This window comes from Apis laboriosa, unplaced genomic scaffold (genome assembly GCF_014066325.1).
Source record: "Apis laboriosa isolate Shangri-la unplaced genomic scaffold, ASM1406632v1 scaffold4_cov146, whole genome shotgun sequence".
Lineage (NCBI taxonomy): Eukaryota > Metazoa > Arthropoda > Insecta > Hymenoptera > Apidae > Apis > Apis laboriosa.
The window spans coordinates 5,243,293-5,265,055 of NW_025223501.1; the positions used below are offsets into that span (position 1 = coordinate 5,243,293).

At 28.8% G+C, this 21,763-nt stretch overlaps 2 protein-coding genes across 2 annotated transcripts in view; one reads left to right on the forward strand and one right to left on the reverse strand.

Moving 5' to 3' along the window:
* LOC122717363 overlaps window positions 1–7,698 on the forward strand; it is a 50,011-nt gene extending 42,313 nt beyond the window's left edge. Inside the window, exons 4-8 of the mRNA XM_043941383.1 lie at window positions 1,216–1,470; window positions 4,571–4,675; window positions 5,545–5,727; window positions 6,484–6,786; window positions 7,438–7,698. Coding sequence (XP_043797318.1) covers window positions 1,216–1,470; window positions 4,571–4,675; window positions 5,545–5,727; window positions 6,484–6,786; window positions 7,438–7,617 — 1,026 coding nt within the window. The 3' untranslated portion in view covers window positions 7,618–7,698. The remainder of the gene's footprint in view (window positions 1–1,215; window positions 1,471–4,570; window positions 4,676–5,544; window positions 5,728–6,483; window positions 6,787–7,437) is intronic.
* Window positions 1–21,019, reverse strand: part of LOC122717362 (midasin) — a 109,597-nt gene extending 88,578 nt beyond the window's left edge. The window contains exons 1-7 of the mRNA XM_043941382.1: window positions 20,893–21,019; window positions 20,166–20,392; window positions 19,374–19,613; window positions 14,428–19,276; window positions 13,262–13,561; window positions 12,853–13,077; window positions 12,468–12,596 (exon numbers count right to left, since the gene is read on the reverse strand). Coding sequence (XP_043797317.1) covers window positions 12,468–12,596; window positions 12,853–13,077; window positions 13,262–13,561; window positions 14,428–19,276; window positions 19,374–19,613; window positions 20,166–20,392; window positions 20,893–20,973 — 6,051 coding nt within the window. The 5' untranslated portion in view covers window positions 20,974–21,019. The remainder of the gene's footprint in view (window positions 1–12,467; window positions 12,597–12,852; window positions 13,078–13,261; window positions 13,562–14,427; window positions 19,277–19,373; window positions 19,614–20,165; window positions 20,393–20,892) is intronic.
* Between the last annotated feature and the right edge of the window lie 744 nt (window positions 21,020–21,763).

Genomic DNA, 21,763 nt, shown 5'->3' on the forward strand with positions numbered 1-21,763 from the left:
ATATATATATATATATATATATATCATCTTTTTTTAAGATACTTCCATTACATTTTCTGTAAACCTCTTCCTATTTTCATTTTTGTTTATTAGATATCAGTAAGAATCTCACCGATACGAAAAATTGAAAAAATAAATTCAAAAGTAAGTAAATTTGATATATTTGATTTTTCGCTAAGATTAAAATGTATCATGCTTTATATTTTCTTTATATTTCTATCTCTGAAAGCCTCTTCTTATGAACCGACATAACCGAAAAATTTATATATATATATATATACATTAAGAGATAAATAAATTCGTGAAATTCAATGAATAGATTTGATATACTTTTTTTAAGATACTTTCATTAATATTTTCTGTAAACTTCTTCCTATTTTTATTTTTGTTTTATCGAATATCAGTGAGAATATCATTGACATGATCAAAAAATTGAAAAAATAAATTCAAAAGTAAATAAATTTGATATACTTTTCGCTAAAATTACATCTCGGTCTTTTCTTATGAACCGACATGACTGAAAAATTGGCATACGAAAATATCTATATCGAGATAAATAAATTCACATAAATTTGATATAATTTTTGTTTCTCTATAATTCTCTTCTATATTCGTACCACCGATATACTAAAATAGAGATAAATAAAACGTATTTCTGCAAGCCTCTGCCCATTCTTATCTCCGACACGACCGAAAAAAACTAATACGCGTAAAAACGTGTAACCCGACACGTTCGCTTGAAATAACAACAAATAGTTATATTCTATTCTCAAGGTTAAAAATAAACCATTCGCGTGCCTCTTGAACGCCCGTGTAAGCAAAACCTTAAGAAAGCTTTTACTTCGAAATGCATCGCCACTTGAAGAGGTTATGAAGGAAAAAGGAGTTGGAAATTCGCGACACGTGCAATCTTTGCATCAAGATGGCGGAACGCGATAACCGACCTATTTTTCCCCAACTTTCGATGCAACTTTTGGGGGAAGGGGAGGGGGAATATATATATATATGTATATATATGTATATGTATATATATATGTATATATATATATACACACAAAATATATCCTCGGATTTATTTTTGTATTTTTATACGGACCTCCCCCTTCCCCCTAAAAACACCCCTACTATCTCGTGTACTATCTTTGCCCCGTAACAAATAACAACAACAAATAACCACCTATCCCCCCTCTCTCCCCCCTCCCCATCATTTTCCAGTGCGTTCTTTTCGGCACGTTCATGATATGGTTCGCGAGCATCACGATCAACCTGGGCCCAACGTTTCTGAGCGGCGCACTTGCCGCGAACACTGAATCGGGTCACAACGCGCCGAGCTGCCCTCTTGTGCACGGCCCGTTCCGCCATTACATATTAAACGTCCTTTGGATCGCCATCAACATGATCTGCGTCGCCCTCACCCTCATCCATCTCAGGAAACTGCACAAAGATTTGACCAAGGCGAACGTCGAAGCGGTACGTATTCCTCCCCCCCCAGTTGGCAAGCTTTTGATTTCTCATCGCAAGTCGGGGATCGCATGCATCATCGTCTTTTTTATAGCTGCACGTGGCGACGCCATTTCGCCCAATCTACATGAGGGGGGGATGAAAGTATCGTTGTTGTTGTTGTTGTTTTTGTTGTTTGTCGAGAGATGATTTGCAGATTCGATTGAATTAATATTTTTTTTTTTTCTTTTTTTTTTATATCAAATTTGAATGAATCTGTATTCTCTCTCTCTCTCTCTCTTTGGATCGCATCATATGCATGTTAACTTGGATCATATCGAACCATCATTTTTCGAATACAAGAGAGAAAAAGGCACACCAAGATCAAGGCACAATATTCTTCGGAGCACTTTTTATCACGAAACCAAGTATTCTGATATCGAGAAGAATGTTTTTCTTTTTTTTTTTTTCTTCTTCTTCTTCTTCTTCGTTTTCGATTATTTATTATTACTTGTAGTAGCAATTATAGAATGAAGCTTATTCGATTTGATTCAAATCTGAAATATAATTGACCGCTTATCTTATTACGCACGATTGAATTAATTCAAGCCTTAAAAAAATATATACGTATATCGAATAGATGTACACACATGAATCGAAGAATCGACGAAACCGTTTCCAATATTTTTTTTTTTTTTTTTTTCATTTTTATAACCGTATTGCATTATTGTATATAGTTCAATATAGTAGTTGTTGTACATAAATAATATAATTTTTCTCACAGCACTTTTCGCTAGTGTAATTTGTTATGCAATGTCAAGTGATTAATCTCGTAGATTATTTATTACCACTTTATTATTACAAATTAAACAGTCTAGTTTTCAACAAATTATACACCATTTCCAGTAGCGAGAAATTATAATTCCTTCTAATATTATAGTTTTTATTATTTTTTAATATTATAGTTATATAGATTAGTAGTAAATAGTTATACACGAGTATATATTTTGTAGATACGAATACAATTATAAAAAAAAAATATATAATTATTATTTATTTTTATAGAAGATAAGATGATTGAAACAAAATATGCTTTTTCAAAGAAAGGGAGAAAAGAAAAAGAAAATTAGAGAATTAATTCGACTTTTCTTTTCGCTCGAAACTTTTCAAACTTTTTTCAAATCGACACTTTGCTGGCTATTGATAGCAACAATAATGCTTTCGCTTTTTTCCCCATTAAAAAGCACTCGACACAACCGTTCGTACCGTGATCCTTTATTAAAATTTACCTGCGCATCGCGTGAAGTGAAAATTTCCTTGGATTACGATGAATATTCATGATGAATATTCTCACGTTAGCCGCGTGTAAATATATCTCTGTTATTAAAAGAGGGTGATGATCAACGTCTCTGCAATTATCTTCCTCGTATAAAATATCCTTTCAAGTTCAACTCGAATTATCGATGATATTTAATTCAGATTAATTCGAATATAATTTTTGAATTTCTTTTCTCAAGATTTTCACGCGCGATTTTCTTTAAAAAAAAAAAAAAAAAAAATTCTTCGGAATAAAGAGAATAATGTCTTGTAAAGCAGGCAGCAGGTTGACGCATTGTGCGCAAACCGTGTCTGACTACAGAGAGACTAATGGCATCTCTCTCCTTCTTGCACACTTTCCATCACTCGTATCATCCATCCTTGCAAAGGAACGATACGAACCGTTATGCACCAATGAACCATATTTTAAATTTTTATTATTTCAAATCTTTCGAATTTCGAAATTCAATAATTTCTAATAATTTTGACTTATCGACTAAACTTTCTATGTTTAATTGTTAAGTTTTTTTTCTTTTTTTTTAATAAAATTCTGTAGAAAACGGATATTGGAAAATTTGAAAATTTCTTTTTCTATATATAATTCAATAATTTCGACTGATCGAGACTTTCTATGTTTAATTGTTAAGTTTCTTTTTTTCTTTTTTTTTAATAAAATTCTGTAGATATTGGAAAATTTGAAAATTTCTTTTTTTATATTTTTTTTTTTTGTCACAGATACAATTGTAAATTTCAATAATTGGCCAAAGAAAAATATTGGAAAATGAGAGTTTTTACGATTCTTCCACTTAATAATTCAATAATTTTTAATAATTTCGACTGATCGAGACTTTCTATGTTATTGTTAAGTTTTTTTTCTTTTTTTTAATAAAATTCTGTAGATATTGGAAAATTTGAAAATTTCTTTGTCACAGATATTTTAAATTGTAAATTTCAATAATTGTTGGCCAAAAATATTGGAAAATGGGAGTTTTCACGATTCTTCCACGTCTTGATAGTTGCATTTCGCGGGTTAAGATTTTTAACAGAGAATTTTTTGTCGATGGAAGATAGAAATGGACACGTGGAAGATAGAAATTTGCAATCCCTTCAGATCCATCTTCAATGGACACCGTGCAGTAATTATTCATACGACATCAGCGTCATGCACCAGCAAAGTGTTAATTCGAAGAAAATTAAGCAATTTATTATTCAAATTTTGGTTCCTACGATTTACCAACCAGTTAAAGCGACGATGACTGTTGATCAGGACGGTAATTAGCACCGTTTTCGTTTCGTTGCGCTTAATAGAAAACCGGAAGTTGTCGATATTATTAATGTATATATATATATATATATTTAATTTAAGCATCTCATAATTTAATAAACAATAGAAGCTTTAGAAAGTGAAAATAGTGCATTAATATTTTATTTTATAATATTTAGAAATATTTAGATAAAATTTGTACAATTCGATACACGGTAGTGAATTTAATAATTTAATAAATTTTTTGATTTGGTAAATTTAGATTTTTGATTCAGAAATTGATTTGCCACTTTTTAGATATTTAGATTTTTTTTTTTTTAGTTTAATTTAATTTAATCGTTGAAGAATTTAATTTTAATCCACCGTTAATGTGAGATTTTTCGGGCATTGTAACATTGGAAATTTTCTGGAACTGAAAACTTTTTTTTAAATCGCGCAAAAATTAATTTATTTCACAGATTTGAGATAGATAAAAGTGCGGAGGCGATTTATGATAAATTGCGTTAAAATTTCGTTCTCTATTGAAAAAATAATCGATTTTTGTATCAGGTAAAGGTAGCACTACTAACAATTCTCGTGAATACAACGGGTAACCAACAAACGAATGCGGTTCCTGAAAATTCTGCCGCATCCACGAATGGTGGCACGCCCAAGGTAATAATAAATAATAAATAATTAACTATAAAAAAAAAAAAAATCTCTTTCTCTTTCTCAAGAAAGATGATACAAAAGTTCAACACTTTTCTAGATAATTTTTTGAGGTTTCAATTAATTATTGATTCACCAAATCTATCTAGAATTCTATCTAAAATTATTTTCCTTTTTTTTTTTCCATTTTGAATTGTAAAAAATTCCAATTCTTTTGCTTAATTTATTATATTGAACTCGTACGTACTTAAACGATAAACAAATAAAGGAGAAAAAAGAAATCACGTATCAGCATATAATTTTCTCTCTTGTAAAAAAAAAGCATACCACTCAAAAGAAAAAAAAAAAAAAAAAATCACATTTCCAAATAATCGATATTCCAATAATCAAATACAACAGCAGCTTACGAGTTTCACACGAACGATTCAATTTGTCAAATTACAATTCCGGGGGAAAAAATATATATTTTTTTTTTTTTTCTAAAATAAAATCTCCCTCGCCATCACGATCATAGCACAATTTTTCTTGATGTCGAATCCTTGAATTTAAAAAAAAAAAAAAAAAAGATCCCTGTTGCAATTTTTTTTATTATCCTCTTCGTCAAAATAATTCAAATCCTTCCACGAAATGAAACGAATCGGTGTACGCACGACCACCGGTTCATTTCTCCTCGTAACCTCGTTCGCATTGTTCGAATCCCCGCCACCTCATTATCAGAGACACCTTGCGCGGAATACGCGCGACAGTCACGAGAGAAAGATGTCCCTACGACGATGTCTAAACGACGAGCGTCGAGCCTCTCTTCCCCTCTCCCCTCCCTCTCAACCGCCACATTTCGCTCCGTTCGTTCCCCTAAAAGGGAAGTATTGCTTCAGAGAAGCGGGGCGGCGGAGGAGCACCGAAAAATGAGAAATTACTTAAAGAGGATGGAGAGGGAGGGCGTACAGAGAGTGAAGATGTTTCTGGTCATCACCGCCGCGTACGGAATCTTTTGGGGACCACTGTTCTTCGTCACCCTGGTGGATCATCCTATCATCGGTAATCCAACCGGTTACGAGGTAAATTTATCCGTTGCTATACTATTTGCGTGAACGGGTGTGTGTGTGTGTGTGTCGATTTGTTATCTATTGAATAGAGAGAGCAAAGAGAGAAAAAAAACTTTCTTATTTATGTATTCTCATTTTATCGTCGGTCGGTAATTAAGATACGAAAGAGCTTACCTACAGGATCTCGTTAATTCAACACTGCGTGAATTAAGGCCACCTTGCCTTCTGATGTATATCGGATTATAAAGATTTTAAATTTTAAATCACCAGTTTGGTCCTCTTTACATTTTACGAGATCTCCAATTCCTTTATTCGTTCGCTCGATACTCTTCTTTTGATTTTTCTATCTCTCTCTCTCTTCCTCAAGACAATCAATTATTCAATGATCCGCAGCAAGTAATAAAATCTTCGGAGCGAAATTCTCGAAAGAGAATATATTTAAATAATATCGCAAACTTTTATTACTTTTATTAACAAATTTTTTTGTTTCATTTTTTTCACGAAATACGCGCCACTTCCTTTTAACCGATCGAACAGAAATTTCTCGAACGGTGCGACGTCGAATTTACGCGAACCGGATGCGCTTTACTTTCTGGCGCGCAATTCGAATTCGAGCTCTCTCTCACCTCTCCCGTATGAAAGCGTTTTCCACGTTTCTTCTTTTTTTTTTTTCACACCAAATATATAGTTACGAGAGAATAAATTCGAAAGATCATAGGAAACGCATTGGCGAACATTTGTCACGAAAGAATTTTAATAAATTTGCAGGTGACTCTACATATCGCGTACATTCACGCATTCGTGAACCCGGTACTCTTCCTCAGCCTACACCGTGGTCTACGTCAAGGTCTTTCGGAATTCTTCTGCGGCTGCTGCGAGGTGATCGCCAGCTGGATCCTGGGTCCAAGCATCCCCGTCGAGAGTACGGTGCAACCGCCACGGTACCAAGAGCCGATCGAGGCGGTCCCTTCGCCCCCCGAACCACCACTGGTTCAGCCTAACGCGTGTCCCGATCTTACGGACGTGGCCCTCCTCAAACCGCCCTTGCCGCCCACCGGCAAACACTTACTGGTACTTGCGAAACAAACGTTCATTCTCTCGAACTTTCCTTCCAACTATATCTTTATCTTTATCTCCGACTGCAAATTGCAAATTGAAAGATCGAAAGCGAAATATGTGGAATGTTTTATTATTGGCTCGTGAGGAATGGCTTTTTAAGTTTAACCTAGCTGTTTAGGCTAATTTTATTATTTTATCAGTTGTCAGTCGAAATTGCATCCTTTCAGCATGAATGGCTGATATCTTGCTAGCTTTTAATTATTTAATCATAAATACAGTAATTGTGAGTTAATTATGAATTGATAATTTGTTTGGACATAAGTTTGATGTTTTATCGATCATGCATAACGAAGAGAGCGTTATAGAAGGTAATTGTCAATGGCACCGAACGTAGGTAACGTAGGCAGAAATTATTAAGGAAATTATTCCTCTTGAAAAAGATCCTGTCCCTGTTCCCATTCGATATCCTTTTCCATAAGAAAAAGAATTCCAAGCTTGATCGAATTATAATTGATCACGTATAATTGCATGATTCTTACAGTTCTATAGCATGCAAAGAAACTCGTAACTCTATGATGTTCGTGATTAATCAAGGTGTCTTTCTCTACACTTTCTGTTTAAGATTAACTAATCGTAATTAATCGCGGAATTAAAACCGTACAGGACGACTCCGTGATCGTACCACCGGATCCATGGATTCTGGTGTCAAGATCGAAAAGCACGTCGAGCATTTACCAAGAAGATGTTAGTAGAAGATCGAGCATATTAATACCCCCACCTCTGAAATTAAGCGACTCGAAAGTGAACGTCAGCCCGACTAGCAGCGATTTGCCTAGCGAATGATCGCCTAGGAGAAAAAAAATGTTCTTGATAGAAAATATTCGTTCGACCAATTGAGCCGTTCTAATAAATTAATTTTAATATACTCTTCCTTATCGATAAATGGTATATTTTAGTATCGTTTATTATTTTATGCGAGATAAGAAATTTATAACATTTATATCGAATCTTATTTTCCAAGATATTTATAATTTCTGACAAAGTTTGTCAAAAAACTTTGTCAAACAAAAAAAAAAAAAAANAAAAAAAAAAAAAGAAAGAAAGAAAGCAAAGAAACTTGTATCAAATGAAATAGCCGAGAGTTTGAAAATGCTCGAACAACTTTCGAAGAGGAAAGAATCGCAGAACGTTCACTTCTCAGTCGGTAAGACAGAGATCTTTATCGGAGATAAAGATTCTCCTCCTCCGAAAAAGAGAAAGATAAAAGCGTTGCCAAAAAAAAAAGAAAAAAAAAAGGTTCTGCGAGGGACCGTCCAAAAGTCTTCAAAAATTGCCAAACCACGAAAAGAAAAAAAAAAAAAGGATAAAAAATACGTAGGGATAATCTTTCGTCGACATTAAGCACGTTTCCATGTAAAACTTCGCTTTCTAGATGACTACTCTATTTAGGTAACGCCAGTTTGAAAAAAAAAATTATAAAAAAAAAGAAAGAGAGAGAGAGATGGAACAAGAGAAAAGAAGGTAGCCATTATTAAAGTAGAAAATACAGGAAATAAAAAAAAAAATCACCAACAAACGTATAGTTCCTTTAATTGTGAATCGAAAAAGGCATTAGCTGCACCAACTAGTGATTAATTAAGCGATTAATTTAGGGGATACGTTAGATAGTCTGCACCTTCGAATGAGCTTTCCACTCAACTGGGGACTCAAAATGAATCGAGTTTTTTGTCTCGATTATTATTACTATTATTATATATTATTTATTATTAATGTTATTATACGGACTTATTATACGGATATATTATACAGACGCGTAGATGCATGTACACGTATACAGGGTGTGCGAGAAATAAGTGCCACGGACTTAAATTTTTTTTTGACAAGTAAAAAGTGAAAGTAAAATTGTTGTAATACAATTTTTATTTAAGTTAATAATATATATAATATATGTAAGAACACGAATTTGTATGTGTTATTGTTCGAAAATGTGTGCCAATAAAATTTAAAAATTAGCATTCTAAGATATTAACGATAATCACAAAAGTGATATATTTTACAAATTATGTAAATGTATGTAAGAAAAATTCAAGAAATTGATATTAATTAGAAAATGGACGAATCAACTAGATTAATAAATTTCTCATAATTTTAACTTTTTTTTAAAAATACTAATTCTTACCATATTATCGATCGATCATTTTTAAAGAATGATAAAATTACTATTTCAAATTAGATTTGATAAAAATTATATTTTTAAAAAAAAAGAAAAAAGACATAAATCCAATAACCATCTTGTATATGTGTATACGCAACTAAATATATGTATACATATACATATATATTTTCTATGTAAAACTTTAGGGATTTCCGGACGTGCGTTCTCTGATTTAATTTATTTGATAAAAAAAAAATACACGTTTTTAATGCTCGAATAATTTTTTAAATTGTGCTTGAAAACAACTATTCTTTTTTTTCCCCAGAACAAGTTTTAATTCTGTCGTAAAAAAAAAAAAAAAAAAAAAAAAAATAAAATATATTTCACAGCGTTCGTTTATCGTAAGATTCAAGCAATTTCTATGGAGAGAAATAATTTAACAAGATAATAAGATGAGAATAAATGGAAAGATCAAGAATCGTATCGTATTTTTAAATTTTGCGTATTTGTATTTCATTTTATAGAAATATTATTATAATCAATTATATCGTATAATTAAATTTTATAGATAATTTTTTTTTCCATTTTTAAACATTACTAATCATACTTTTCTATTTATAATAAATAGTTGAGAGAGATATACTATTTTTTCTTTCTTTAAAAATATTATTAATTTCAACAAATAACAAATATCATCATCCATTATTTTAAAATGATATTTCAAATATATCTTTCTCGAAAATCGATTTTTCTCTATGAAACTTACACACACACACACACGCGCGCGCGCGCGCACACACACACACACACACACACACATCTCGTATAAATCACAAATAAATATATAATTCTACAATGACTCGATATCATCGATATTTTATTATCGATATCAGCAATATTTTCATCCTTATTTCGATCCCCTAATACGTACTGCACGAGCATTATTCAAGAAGCGATTCGAGCAATTGAACGTCATCAATACTGAACGTTTCGCAAGCAAACGGATCGTAAGCAGAATTCATATAATTACCATGCCTCGCGGAGAATCCAAAGATTCATAGATCTACGGATCCAAACTATAATAGCTAGAACGTTTACTAATATTAGTCGAGATCCCCAAATATATACAGTGTCTACAATGGAATATCGATGTTTTCTGCAAATTCATCGGTTTCTATGCGGAGTGATTTTAATAAAAAAAAAAAAAAAAAAAAATAACGGAAAATTGTTTGAAATTGAACGAATTTATTCAAGACAAATGGAGAAAAATAATTTTTCCATTATCGAAAAATAGTATGTATATATATATATATATTTCGCTGTAATACCTGAAATAATACGATTACAAAAATGTACGTATTTATTTAAAAATAAATATCAATTTATAATTTCATGAAACGGATTATTTTTAAACTTGATTTTGTTGAATCGATTTTTCTTTCTATTTCTAACTTATTCACGAAGAAACATGTGACTTTTCTTCTGCATGCATTTATGCGCTTTAATAAATTGCACAAGCTATAATACTATAATGTTATTTTTTCGATTACGCGTATATACAACTGTAATTTGTGTTAAATCAAACCTGAATTAACTGAAATTACTTCGTATATCCAATTATTGTTTCAATCGTATTAATTAGATATTCAATTATCAGAACGATGATTATTTCCTTTTCAAAATTGGAATATTTAAGTATTTATTACGAGACACGAGGAATTCGAAAGAAAAAAGAAGAAAAAAAAAAAAAGAAAATTAAGTCCGGAAAATCCCTGAAACAATGTCAATTTCTCTCGAAAGACTTTTGTAAGGGAAGCGAACTTACGAAATTATGAAAATAAAATAAAATAAAACGATGAGTGTTCGCCAAACGATAGAGTTAAGGATATTAATTTAATTAGGTTTATTGATAAACGGTGCCTGGCAGATCAATAGATATTACACACAAAAAAGATCGTCCGAAAAAAATTGATTGCAATATTTGTATCGCATTGATTATACAACAAACATTATTTGCGTTTATATAATAAATTATGGAATCGATGTTATATATGAGTGTGTAAATAAAGATAGATTATCTTTGACAACGGATATTTTTTTGATTATTTCCTTTCTTTTTTTTTTTTTTTTTTTTAGAGTTCTATTATTTTTGCCGTACGGTAGATTCACGAAATATATAAATAAGAGAAACGTGATCGAATCAAAATGGTAGGAAAATTTCCCAAAATGGAACTAAAGCACTTTTTCGAATCTCTGGATAGAAATGTTATCCTAGTTTCTATGAAAAAGATATCCTGATCTGCAATTATCTACACCTCTCGAGACTTAAATAATGGTAATATAGTATATGAATAAGCTAGACATAATTAATAATTTCGAAAATAATTCAATTTTAAATAATTATCCTAACATAACTTTATAAATGAAAATAATTTTTATAATTTTGTATATTCAAATTATAGCTCTTCTACTACTATGTAGCGTACGGTGTCAGGTTTGTCAACAGAACCGAGATAAGCGATCCTAGCAAACGACCTCTCTGTGCTATCCTGAGAGACTTCTTTCCAGCAATAAACAGTATATTACTCTCGTCTAACAACTTATGATACTAAGGATTCCCTTTGGAACGTTGAAATATGGACAATTGCATAATATTTATCCTCCGTGCGCATAATATTTATTAAGTTACGAATAAAAAGAAAACGATGCAATACCATAAGATGGTAATAAACGAAGGTAAATGGAAAATAAACGAAATAAATGAATAATTTGAATAAAATGTGAAGAGAAAAAAAAGAAATTTGAAAAAAGAGTGTGTAAGTGAAATGAGTGAAACGAATAAAGTAAATATAATATAATAACTTGAACGAAATAAACAAATTGAACAAATTGTATAAATAAAATAAAATAAAGAAATAAATATAAAGAATAAAAAATTATAAATTGAACAAAGTTTTATGCGTTTTAGTTGATAAAATTTAAAAAATTATATGCATATCTTTTAATATTTAATATTTTACTTTTTTATTATATTTCTTTATTATATAGAGAAATATTTCATAAAACTAATTTGTAAAAATAGAAATATTTCATTCAAGAAAAAAAATTCCATTATACAGACGAATCGATAAATCCATTAAAAAAAATCGTGTCAGCGGAGAAACTCATTAAACCATGCAAATTTTACCATTTTCATTTTGTCTTATTTTTATTCAAAATAAGATTAGTCCAGTTATTATAATCATTCAATGTATAAACAAGAAAAAGATAGTTGAAAAAAAATCTATTTAAAAAATTCAGACAAATTGTAATCTTTGTAATCTAAGTAATTTTAAAAAATAATTAATATGTTAAATTACACAAAAAAAAAGCAATATACTCGTATTTTTAAAATCCCTAATTAAATCTCAAGATAAAATATTGCAATATTGCACCAATATAATTGCAATATTTAGAATTTTCTATATTTAACATGAAATAAAAATCATGTCATCGAAGTGTAATGTTAAAAAATGATTATTATTATAAAATAACTTACTTGCTCGAAGCCACCCAAAATTTCCGTAGTGTCCATTGCAGGATTTACGACAAGCGATTTGAGCTTCCGTCCAGTCAAGTTTGCGAGAAGATGAACGAGACTACTTTTCCCAGTTCCAGATCCTCCAACCTATCGTAGAATTAATAACAATATTATACAGTATAATTATAATCAATAAAAAAATAAATAAAATAAAACAGTAAAATATTATTTTTATTTAAAAATTATTATGGTCTCACTTTTTTCCAAAATCTTTACAAAAATTTTCATTTGAAATTATTATTATCATTATCCGTAAAATATACGTAAAAAAGAATAAAATAAAAATAATTTTTAAATCATAATTTGACCAAGGAAATAAGATAAGTTACTTTAAAAAACTTACGAGAATAGACATCCAATTCATGTTAACACATTGTGCAAGTCCTTTAAGAATAATTTTCTGCTCCCTTAGAAGTAGCAAATCATTGTTTTCATAAATCGCAGAATCGTTACGATCCAATACTTCATCTCCTAAAAAAATCTTGTCTTTTGTCAAATAAATTGGAAATTCTGGATCTGGCAAATGCCAATCATTCTGCGAAAATATCCTGTTATATATGTCGATTATCTATAATTTAACAAAAAAAAAAAAAATTAAAATTAATTTTAGATTATTAAAATTAAAAAAATACATAAAATATTAGAAAAAAAAAATTACAGCAATATACATATATTATACAAGAAATGAATTATATAAAATTATATAAAAAAGAATATTTGATATACCAAATATTAAATATATTATACGTTACCTTCTTTTTATCTTCATTTGTTCTCATTCTATTTATATAAATTAACTGAGCACCATTTCCAGGATTGAATATTTTTTCTTTACTTAATTTAAAATTTGCCATCATTATTTCACACCATCTGGTAACATCTCTAAGATTCATTTCCCAAGGTGATCCTGAATGGCCCCAGGTAATTCCAATCTGAGAGCTTAATTCTTCATTAAATTGTATCATCTTATCGAGTAAATCTTCTGATAACTCCGGAAATTGAACATTTAGAATGAACTTTAAATCGCTTTGTTCGAGAGCATCTATAAAAACCTAAACAAAAAATAAAAATTCAAATGAAAAAAATTTCTGATAAATTATATTTCCATACATCTATTATTTCTATTTATTGATCAAGTTTGTTTTTAATATTTTAGCTTTTAATTATAAATATTTCGTATTATGAAAAACAAAATCCTATAATTTCATGCCTTAAAAACATTTATAATAAGATCAATAATACTTAGTTTTAATACAAATAAAAAGGAAGAATGATCGATAACCAATATTCTTAAATATACCGAAACATTAAGAAAAAAAATTGAAAAATCTTTCATCTCTAATCTACATTAATAATTTTCTACATTAATTATTACCTTAAATTTTATACTCAATTTTTTTAATATTATCTTTATTCTATATTCTCTATCTTATTCTACATCTTGATTAACATTAAGAGAAATCATATAATGGATTATAGGGATGAATTATAAAAGAAAAGTACTAACTTTCATTATATGACTTCAGTTGGAAAAAGTAAAAAAAAAAGATTTTTAAAAACAATCCTATTACGGAAAAAAAAGGGAATCATAAAACAGATATTCCAACACATAAAATCTGATAAATCTTAAACCGATGAACTCGATATCATATATATTAATATGCCGCTTTTAGCAGCGAGAATGTATAGCGACATTAGAAGCCGCCTAGTGGCAGTCGTAGTTATTATTGATCCCAATAGCTGATCGTAACGTGAAATTAATTACACATATAAACAATGATCAGAATATATTACAAATTATAAATTTTTTTTATATATTCTGATTTAAAAAAATTTTTTAAAAATTTTTAACAAAAAACTTTATAGCGTGCTAAACAATGTATTATTGTTTTGAACAAAATTTGAAAACACATCTTACTTGTGTAAAACGATTCAAAAATGACTTTGGAAGGCCTCTTCTAGCTCCACCTTGACGAAGAGGATTTTGACAGCCGAATAATCGAGTTCCTGATTTCACAATAAAAGTCATTCCTAATTCTGGAATATAAATTTCACTACGATGATCAAGACAGGCATTTAATCCTTCGAGAACTGACTGGGATGCAAGATTTAATTCATCTAAAAGAATCCAATCTCCATTTTTAAGAGCTCTTAAAAAGGGACCATCCTTCCATGAAAATTCGCCAGGCTTCCCTCCTTCCACTGGTAAATCAGCTCCAAACAAATCCGAAATATCTGTTTGATCACTTAGATTTAATCTAAGAAGATGATGTCCAGATGCTCTAGCAAGTGCAGAAACTAAACTAGTTTTGCCAACTCCTGGACTACCTTCTAATAAGATTGGTTTCCTTAATTGTAAAGCGCGTAAAACTTTTAAAGTATTCATTTTTGTTGTTGGACTTGAAAAAGCAAATTGTATATTGCTTGGAATTTGTTCATTTCCCTTCTTCACGTAAAATGGATGAATTCCAAATTTATCTTTATGGTATTCAATATCAAATTCCTTATAATTTAATATTAATTCAGATTTTAATGTACTTTGTATTTGCTGTTCAATAAATTTCAATGCTGAATCCTTAAAATCTTTTAATTTTGTTGAATTTTCTGCAGCGGTCAAACCAGATCCAAGTCCATCAATATAACTTAAAGCTGCACCATGGAAGAAGGCATCTCCTATTTTTAAATTTTCACAACAATTAACAAAATTGACCCATGTAAGTATATCTCTGACACTAACAACAAGTTTCTTTCCTATTTCCATAGATTGTAACCATTTAATAAACTCTATTATCGCTGTAGAAACACTTTTCTTGAATTCTTTGTGTAAATTATGTTCTATAATGCATTTAAGATCATCCATTGAAACACAACCTTCGCACCAAATTTCCGTAAATCTATTTCTAAGCGCTGGTGAAAGTTCTTTTTTACCGTAATCACCGCCAGGATTCATTGTACCAACAAAAATAAAATTTTCATGAGCAGTGACTGTTGCATTTTCTTCGGACGATGGTTTTTCAGCGATTAAAAGTTTACGTTCAGGTTCTAAAAGAGAGTTCAATCGCTCAAGTACACTATCATCCGCTAAAGAAATTTCATCTATCAAAAAAAAGCCTCCAGTTTTCATAGATTTTACTAAAGGACCATCAACCCATTCAAACAATTTCTGATTTTCTCCATGTTCTCTAACTGGACGAAGACTTCCAAGAAAATCTGAAGCTTCTGTATGCATATGACAATTGACAATACTAAGTTCCTGTTGTCTAATTACAGACAATAGTTGACAAACTGTAGTTTTGCCACCCCCTGTTTCACCAATTAGAAGAATTGGCTCTTTGAAATCACAGGCTTTTGAAAGAAGTACTGCCATTTTACGCATTTGATATGTCCAAACTAAATGTTCAAATCCTGGGATCTTTTTTGACAAAAGAGATTCCAAAATTGGTTTAGTAACGGTAGAAGTTTTTTCGGAAAGTGAAAATAGAGCATCTGGATCAACATCTCTTCTTAAATGTTTCTTTAACACTTGTATGATTTCTAAACATTCATCAGGATGACGAACTTTTGAAGAAAGAACTAAATATCCTTCATCAGCTAAATGTTGACTCCAATCATACAAAGTGCCTCCAGTATCGGGTGCGAGATGATATCTTTCAGCCCAACGAAACAAATCTCTAAGAGTTATAAAACCCTTTTTTCCAGCAAAAGTTGCAGTACTCTTTCTTCGTACTTGAAGTTCTGTCATTACATTAATTACTTGTTTACAATACGTTTCTGGCATTTTACATCTTTTATGCAAAATTACTTGAAGTTCTTTAGATGGAATTTCATCAAAATGTAACTCAACAAATCTATTTCGAAATGCACGTGATAACATTTTTCTTCCACCATATAAACCTGGAGGATTTTGAGTAGCAAATAACATGAAATTATTATGTGCTTTTACAACTTGTTGAGTTTCAGGAATAAACAATTCTCTATTATCATCAAGAACTCGGTTCAAAGCTTCTAAAACATCGCTAGGTGCTAAATTTAATTCATCCAAAATTATCCAATATCCTTTTCGCATAGCATCTACTAGAATACCTTCTTTAAAGACCAATTTTCCAGTAGAATCAGCTATATAAGTACCAACATATTCTTGCAAATCAGTGTGTTCATGATTATTAATTCTAACACAGACATGTCCAGAAGCTTTTGCCAAATATGTAATCAAACTAGTTTTTCCAACAGAAGTGTCACCTTGCAATAGTACAGGTATTTTACCTATTGATACTACTCGTACTAAGTCCTTTAAATTTTGTTTGACTGTTTCTGTAAGAATATAATTTTCTGGAATTTGTGGATCAAGGTCACCTTTAGGAATCCAATAGCCTTCAAAGCAGATAAAATTATCAGCAAAACCATGTGGTCTTGGAATTGGAATTCCAATAATAGCACTCGCATTTTTATCTCCTAAAATAGCTTTAACTATCATTTTTAGTACTATTGGATAAGAATTACTATCTAATTGTGTTAGAAAACTTAAACAAAATGCCTCATATAAAGATCTCACTGCATTTGCACAAGGATTTTGTGCAGATACATTTAAAGCACGACACAAAGTTCTCAAACTATAATGTGGTTTATGTCCAGTTCCATCAAGAAGAGTAGTTTCTGCTTCTTTTCTGACATTTAAGTAAAATTTGACAATGCTTTCAATTTTTCCTGATGAAAGATTTAAATCATTCAAATATGAACTTATTAAAAGTTGTAAATCTGACTTCTCTATAAGTTCATCGACAAAAAATTCTGTAAATCTATTTCTCAATCCTACTGGCAAATCTTTTTTACCAACATCTGTTGCAGGATTCATACAAGCAAATATTGCAAAATCTTTATGTCTTTTTATAGGTTCTTTATCTCCACGCTCTAATAAAGATAGAGATCCACAAGATCCTTCCAATAAACCAGAAAGACATTCCAATGTTTCTGCAGTAGCCAAATTAATTTCATCTAATAAAACCCAATCTCCATTCTTTAATGCTTTTATTAAACTACCTTCTACAAAAGAAAATGCTAAGGAATATTGACTTTGCACTTGAGATTGAAGTTTTTCTAATTTCTGTGCTATTTTTTCCCATTTCTTTAAAATTTCTACTTCATCTTGATTTTTCATAGATGCTCTCAATCTTCTTAAAGCAGCATTAGTGCTATGAATCATTAAAGTAGTCAATGTCTTCCATTTTCTTTCTTCAAAGCAATATCCGATATGATTCAAAAATTTTAGATTTGGTTCAATTGCAAAATATGATCGAAATAAAATTTCAAATTCTTCACGAATTGGAAGGATCAAAAGTTTAAGATCTACTGGTTTATAACCACCAAGTAAATCTGTACTTTCACTTTGTTGATTCATATTTATTACTATTAATTTATGGCCTGTTATTTGCGCAAGATATTGTACACAACTTGTTTTGCCTGTTCCAGTCTCTCCAACTAAAAGAACTGGTTCTTTTTGAATAATACAACTAGCTATTCGTTCTAAAAGACAAACAGATGGTCTTGTATAAGAAAAATTTGAATTTTTTGATTCTAATTTAACCTTGTCAGATTTTTTTATTTCTAACTTTGCTCTACCAACAATGAGACATTTTTCGTGAACATTTACAGATGGTTTATGTATTTCAGCAAAAAATTCAGCTTTTGTTTTTACAATACCTAATTTATGTGCTACTGCTATTGCCAAATTTAAACGTTGTACAGAATTTGACATAGAACAACAAAAAACATCTAAAGCATCTTGGAAGATCTTCAATGCCGAACTAGGTGAAGATACATCAAAATCAATAATAGCTCTGGAACACCACTTAATCAAATCCCTAGTAGAGATTTGTCTAGAATTCTTCATATTATTCATTTCAATTTCATCTTCATGATTTCCAACAGAAAATAATAAAAATACATCAACAATTCTTGTAGCTACTGTATGTAATACTGGAAATAAAGTTTGAACTATTGTCACAAGTTCCTTTTTTGATAAAGATTCTACATTAACACAAGACCATTCTTTCTGTATTGGCATTTGAAGTGATTTTTGTGTTCCTCCAGAAATCAATCTTCTTGTAACAAACAATTGAAATCCACTTTTTATGTGTATTAAATCTCTGTAACCAGGAACTGATAATGTTTTAGTTTCTACAAGTTGTCCAATTACACTAAGAACATCTGAAGCAGCACAATCAATATCTTCCAAAAGTAGCCATTTGCCAGATAACACAGCTTCAGTCAATATCCCTGGTTGCCATAAAAATTCTCCAGGAATATCAGTACATCTGTACATTCCCAATAACATTTTAGAATCTGTTTGATCACCTAATTGTACTTTTGCAAAATTTTGTGTATCATGGCCAGTAGCATGCGCTAAAAATTCTACTAATGCAGTCTTTCCTGAACCAACTGCACCTTGTAAACATACACAATTATTTGAAGATATTGCAAAAGCCAAGTTCTGCAAATTTTGTCGTGTAGATGGTACAGGAACTAGATTTAAATCATTTTTACATTTAGATTTTTTAAATACTGGAAGTAATATTCCTCCAATAGATACTACTGAAGGTACGTCAAAAATTTGATCTATTTCTTTGGTATCTTCAAATGTTATATTATTTTTATTAATTTCTTTACTTTCAATAGAGAATTGTTGAATTTTTGAAAGAAAATCATTTGCATGAGCTAAATAGCAAGATTCCGACATTCCTAACACAACAGCAATACAATTTATTGCTATCCTGAAAAATAATTAAAAATTATTTTTATATATTCCTTTTATAAACATTTATTGTCTAAACTTAATCATTTATTATTATTTAATTTTATATAACTTACCATCTAACACCTTCATCTTCATGAATTAAATATTTATAAAATTTAGACCAATTCCATATGTACTTAAAATGCATTGAAGCACTACATAGAATATCATAACAAGCAGTTACTAAATCATAATCAGATACTTCTATAAAAGATATTATTTTTCGTTTATTACGTCGCTTTGAAGATGGACTATAATCAACTTCTATAGATTCAAATGGAGCTGGATTTAATTCAAAATAATGTAGAACAAATCTGTAATAAAATAATATCAATTTATTTTTTTTATTATCCAAATATATTTTATATTAATTTCATAAATTTTTATATATTTCTATATTTAATCAATATTCTTTAATAATATATTTAATCATTTAAATATTTAAATTACTTGTTTGAACTGCATTGATAATATTGCTAAGAAAACACACAAAATATTATATTATAAAAAGCTTTAATTTTTTCCAAATATATTTTACATTCATTACATATTTTAAGAATAAATAATTTTAAATTCAAGTAATAAAAAAAGTCTAATAAACTGCAAAGTATTGGAAAATTATTATTTGTATCCTTGTATGAATTTCTCCAATATTCTTCAATATTCAACCTAAAATATTGTGGAACACAGAAAAATTATAATGTTAAATAAAATACTATTTCATATAAAATAAACTTACTTAAAAATATGAGAAGATTACTAATGATAATAATTTCGCATATTAATATAAAAAAATACATTATACAATAGAAAAATATAAATATAAAATATAAAATATTACAATAGAATTATAAAAATATACATACATTAACAGATCTTGATTTTTGCAAAGTAATTTTCCTAAAATGACAGAATTTAATTTATGAAGTGAATCTCCATCATCAAAAGAAATTTTTTCCATTGAAATACTTGTAGAGATTAATATAGGCAATAATTGTGGAAAACATTCAGCAACATCTTCTGTAGATTTTGGATTCATTAAGAGTTCACACAAAATATCTAAAATTCTTTTGTATTCATCTTTGTTTGGTTCCTATAATATAATTACATCATATTATGTATAACAATTTTAAATTAATAAAGATAATGTATAAACTAATACAACACATTTTTGAAAATGTTATATTGTTCAATAAATTATTTCAATGTATATATAAGTTAAATATATAAATCTAAATAATAAATAATATAAATAAAATAAAGGAAATTTTCTATTTTTTTATAAATTTTCATATGTAATTTATATATTATACTCATTCATTAAACATAATAATTTTTATTAAATTCATCAAAAAGATATACATGTGGAAATTAAAAATATCGTTTTCTTTTAATATATTATAATTAAATAAAAATAATATTAAAAAAACTTATTATTAGAAATAATAATATATAAAAAAAAAATCTAAATAAAATTTATAGAATAAAAAATAGTAATAACAGAAAAAAATAAAAATAAAGAAAATATTAATACGATGTTTACAAACTAAAAGAATATATTTAAAATATTTAAAAAAAAATTTTCATGCTTACTTTATCAATCTCAAAAGACGCAAATTTCTCAGCATAATTTTTCTTTTTCTTAATAAAAGTTGTCAAACTTTGTAAAAACATCTTTGAAAATATACAAAATTACATGTGCAATTCTGGATAAATATTGAAATCAATGAGTAAATAACCACGTGTTTTTGACGGCACGAACTGAAGTTAGTTCTTAAGGATTACAATACTTATTGCGCAAAAAATCTCTAGAGTATTTTTGTACTAAATACTATATCGATTTGACAAGTTGGCTAATAAAAGTAAAATCAATTAATATTTGCATTAAAAATACGATTTTATTAAAAAAGAAAAATAAATGAATTTACATTACATATTTTACATATTTTATGAATTTATATATTTTTAAAAAAAGGAAAATCATGCTATCATTCAACTTTTTTTATACAAATTCGAAATGTTCTAATAACATCAAAATTTAAATTAAGTAAATTTAAGTAAATTTAAATAAAATAATCATTTTATTATACGCATAATTTTTTATTTATTATTTGTATATCCATTTACATTATCAATTCAAAATTAAATTTATAGAAAATAATTTTACTTACAAAATTTTGAATTTCTTGAAACAAATAAACAAAAATTTTTTTACATGTTGCAATACAAAATATATAAATTGAAATTACATTTTATATAAAAATATTATATGCTTAGTATAGATTTATATAACATAATTGATTATTATTAGAAATAATAACATATAAAAAAAAATCTAAGTAAAATTTATAATATTAAATTAAAAAATCTCGGGATGTGAATTAAGTTCATTTTGTAGTCTTCTTTCAATAGTAAGTAAAGAAAAATTATTAACCTGAACATTAAAACTGATATAAACAGGCAT